The sequence below is a fragment of the Littorina saxatilis genome, linkage group LG16 (genome assembly GCF_037325665.1).
Source record: "Littorina saxatilis isolate snail1 linkage group LG16, US_GU_Lsax_2.0, whole genome shotgun sequence".
NCBI classification, from domain to species: domain Eukaryota; kingdom Metazoa; phylum Mollusca; class Gastropoda; order Littorinimorpha; family Littorinidae; genus Littorina; species Littorina saxatilis.
This window is the reverse complement of record NC_090260.1, coordinates 34,761,906-34,766,326: the sequence shown is the minus strand read 5'-3', so window position 1 is coordinate 34,766,326 and position 4,421 is coordinate 34,761,906. Positions and strand designations below refer to the sequence as shown.

At 39.9% G+C, this 4,421-nt stretch overlaps 1 protein-coding gene across 8 annotated transcripts in view; it reads right to left on the bottom strand.

Annotated features, from left to right (window-relative positions):
* Positions 1-2,611: 2,611 nt before the first annotated feature.
* Positions 2,612-4,421, bottom strand: part of LOC138950927 (MYCBP-associated protein-like) — a 71,130-nt gene continuing 69,320 nt past the window's right edge. For all 8 annotated transcript variants that reach the window (XM_070322640.1, XM_070322642.1, XM_070322644.1 and 5 more), the window contains one exon: positions 2,612-3,858. In XM_070322640.1, the coding sequence (XP_070178741.1) occupies positions 3,760-3,858 (99 nt within the window). In that variant the 3' untranslated portion in view covers positions 2,612-3,759. The remainder of the gene's footprint in view (positions 3,859-4,421) is intronic.

The following is a 4,421-nucleotide window of genomic DNA, read 5'->3' as shown; positions in this document are numbered from 1 at the left end:
TTCTTTTGAACTTTCTGAGCTTGTTTTTAATCCAAACATAACATATCTATATGTTTTTGGAATCAGGAATCAACAATGAATAAGATGATATTGTTTTTCAATCGATTTCGGAAATGTTATTTTAATCATAATTTTCATATTCTTATTTGTCTTAGCTTGTTTTTAATCAAAATATAACATATTTATATGATTTTTGGAATCAAAAAATGATGAAGAATAAGATGACATTATTTTTGGATCGTTTTATACAACAAAATTTAATTACAATGTTGAGATTTTCAATGACCAAACTCATTCATTAATTTGTAGGCCTCCAAGCTGAAATGCAATACTAAAGTCCGAACTGAGTCGAAGATTGCTTGACCAAAGTTTCAATCAATTTGATTAAAAAATGAGGGCGTGACAATGCCGCCTCAACTTTCACAAAAAGCTGGATATAACGTCATCAGTGATATTTATCCAAAAAAAGAAAATATGGTCTGGGGATATTATACCCAGGAACTTTCATGTGAAGTTTCATTAAGATCGGTCCAGTAGTTGTCTTGGAATCGTTCTACACGCACACATACACACACACACACACACACCACACACACACACGCACACACACGCACACACACACACCACAACCCTCGTCTCGATTCCCCATCTATGTTAACACATTTAGTCATATCTTGACTAAATGTCAAAAGACATTGCACCATTATCATGCTCGGGCGACACTGACATACTCCGAATGGGCGTGTTTACCGTGAGCGCGTTCAAAAGACAACGTATCGAATTCCAGGCTTCTTTGTATGGATCTGAAGCTTTCTGAAATGGATCTTAATTCGAGGCTGGCCGCGCATTAAGTTTAATACTGTGACAAAGAGCCTGAAGGAGAGAGAGAGAGAGAGAGAGAGAGAGAGAGAGAGAGAGAGAGAGAGAGAGAGAACGAACGAACCAACTTTATTTTTCGAGGGTAATGGAGTAGATACAGCAGAGAGAGAGAGAGAGAGTTCTTTTTCTCTCTTATGCCTTATCACAATAAGCCGCAAGGGTCACTTTCTGAACGCAATCTTCTCTCTGTGAATGTCACAGTTTAGGGTCGTCAGCTTGGTGGCTTAAAAATTAAAATGTGTGTTCATGTGTGGCAGACATTATGTGTTTTACAACCAAAGGAATGTTTCGTTTGTTTTTCCACTGAATTTCGATATTTGAACAATGTTTTGAACAATGATGTGTACCCTAAGCGCACGCCTTCCACGTATCCCGAACCACTCAGACAAGAAGACTTTGTTGATTATTATATAGCAAAGCTGGCTGTGAATATAATCAAGAGACAACAAGTCGCGTAAGGCGAAATAACAACATTTAGTCAAGCTGTGGAACGCACAGAATGAAACTGAACGCACTGCATTTTTTCACAATGACCGTAGTCCGCCGCTCGTGCAAAACGCAGTGAAACTGACGAGCCTGTTTAGCGCGGTAGTGGTTTCGCTGTGCTGCATAGCACGCTTTTCTGTACCTCACTTCGTTTTAACTTTCTGAGCGTGTTTTTAACCCAAACATATCATATCTATATGTTTTTGGAATCAGGAACCGACAAGGAATAAGATGAAATTGTTTTAAATCGATTTCGGACATTTAATTTTGATCATAATTTTTATATTTTTAATTTTTAGACCTTTTTTTTTAATCCGAATATAACATATTTATATGTTTTTGGAATCAGAAAATGATGAAGAATAAGATGAACGTAATTTTGGATCGTTTTATAAAAAACAAAATTTAATTACAATTTTCAGATGTTTAATGACCAAAGTCATTATTAATTTTTAAGCCACCAAGCTAAAATGCAATACCGAAGTCCGGCCTTCGTCGAAGATTGCTTTACAAAAATTTCAATCAATTTGATTGAAAAATGAGGGTGTGACAGTGCCGCCTCAACTTTTACAAAAAGCCGGATATGACGTCATCAGACATTTATCGAAAAAAAGAAAAAAACATCTGGGGATATCATACCCAGGAACTCTCATGTAAAATTTCATAAAGATCGGTCCAGTAGTTCACTCTGAATCGCTCTACACACACACACAGACACTTACACCACGACCCTCGTCTCGATTCCCCCTCTATGTTAAAACATTTAGTCAAATCTTGACTAAATGTAAAAAGGAATATAACCAACAACATAAACCCTTCAAAAAAGAGTGTGCGGGCGTGCGTGCGTATGTGTGTGTGTGTGTGTCCCGTCCGTCCGTGATTGTCACTATGGTATGGGCACTTGCACTGGAACACACCCCCCCCCCCCCCATCCCCCTTAAGACCCTGATCTCTCAGCAGTAATAAGGTCTGTGGTTCTCCTCCGTTTGAAGGCACCCTCTTCTCAAGAACTATTTTCTGACATCTCTGGCGGTCGTGCAGGAGGGGGGGGGGGGGTGGTGTTCCAGTGCAAGTGCCCATACCATAGTGACAATCCTGGGACGGACTAGACACACACATACACACACATATATACGCACGCACGCACACACGCACACGACCGCATGCACGCACACACGCACGTATTCACGCAGACTTTGACACAGACTAGGAAAGGAACACAAAAACAAATTTCAATAACTCGTAATTCAATGGAATCAATTTTTATTCATACACATACACAGACAAAGTTAAATTCAGCCGTAAAATGCTAAATATTAATATGCTTGGAAGTTCGGACGGACAAAGAAAACTGATATCAGAAAATAATGTTTTTGAACGGAGTTCACAAGTTCTCTTGAAAATCTTAGGTATCACAGAAGTGTAGGATTTTACAATCATCACATTAACAATGGTGATCCAACGAGAGGAAGTAAACGATGAAAAAAAGATAACCCCCCCAAAAATAAAACAAGAGGCGAAGCCATCAAGGCTCACGTAAGAAATCGACAAACAGTAACACAAACTCAATCACTCCGTCACACATACACACACACACACACACACACACACACACACACACACACACACACACACACACACACACACACACAGAAAGAGCATAGGTGAAACTGTGCAAGAAAGCGAGACACTAGATCAAGATCTGTCTGTCTGCATGTAGCCTACTTACAGGGACACGACTGCCAACAGAGTCTCGGCCCGCTCAAAATAATAATGACCGAGACTTTCAGTACTTCCTTCGCGTGACGTCTAACCGTCTTACGTCATAATGTGACGTCAATGTAATGTGACGTCTTCAAATGTTAGAGTTTCTACCACAGACATACACACGCACACACACACGCACGCACAGACAGACAAAGTTACGATCGCATAGGCTACACTTACGTGAGCCAATAAACGTTGAAAAAATGAAATAAATAAAAAGCTCCTTAAAACTTAAGAAAAAGAAGTGTTTACTGTACTTTCAAATGAGCACTAGAATAATAGGTCTCAGTCTTTAAAATGGAGACAGTTTGGCATAAGAAAGTATAACAAGAGGAAGAAGACAACGCCAAAAGAGAACCATAAGTAGAAGAAAATGGAGAAGGCGCAGGAAGAACAAGGAGAACACAAGGAAGAAAAAGAACAAGAAGAACAAATAAAGACACACAGACAGACAGACATTTCATCCACCTATCCCAGTCTAAACCAAAATAAAATAAAATAAAACAAGTGTAAGCAAAAAGTATCTTACCATAGAAACAAATCCACTTGAACGTAAATAAATAAAAATAACATCAGCATCACAAATGACAGTTGTTGTTTTTTGCGAATACAAGACACGACGATGGACTAAAGAGGTCTGAATTTGTTGGCCTGTGCCTCGGCCTGTAGCGTGTCCTGGAATACTTGGTCCATCTGATCAGCCTTCTCCGCTAGGATGAGGAAGGCCTGCCATACACCGAGAGAAAAAGGCATGTTAAATCACATGTTAACAGTACATATGTCGGCCATACAACGAGAAAGAAAGGCATGTTAAGAGATATATTATGTTAATACTTGGTCCATCTGATAAGCCTTCTTCCCTAGGATGAGGAAGGCCTGCCACACACCGAGAGAAAAAGGCATGTTAAGAGATATGTTTACAGAACAGATGTCATTACGGAGAAGTTTTCTGGCGAAAGTAATCTTGAGAAGTCTCAGGAACATTTGGTGTGCATAAATTTGACGTTTTTTGGAGAGAAAAATCTGTCAGGATTTTCAAGTGGTGTGGCAGAGCAGGGACCTATGTATAAGCCAGAAACACAGCCAGACACACAGCCATACACACAGCCAGACACACAGCCAGACACACAGACAGAAACACAGCCAGACACACAGCCAGACACACAGCCAGACACACAGACAGACAAAGAAACAGTCAGTGAGATTAGGCCCCCCAAAAAATAGTCTGTTTACGGTAACGGACCCTATTTTTTTCGCGCGACCCGAGACTTTTTTTTGGCATCTGGGGG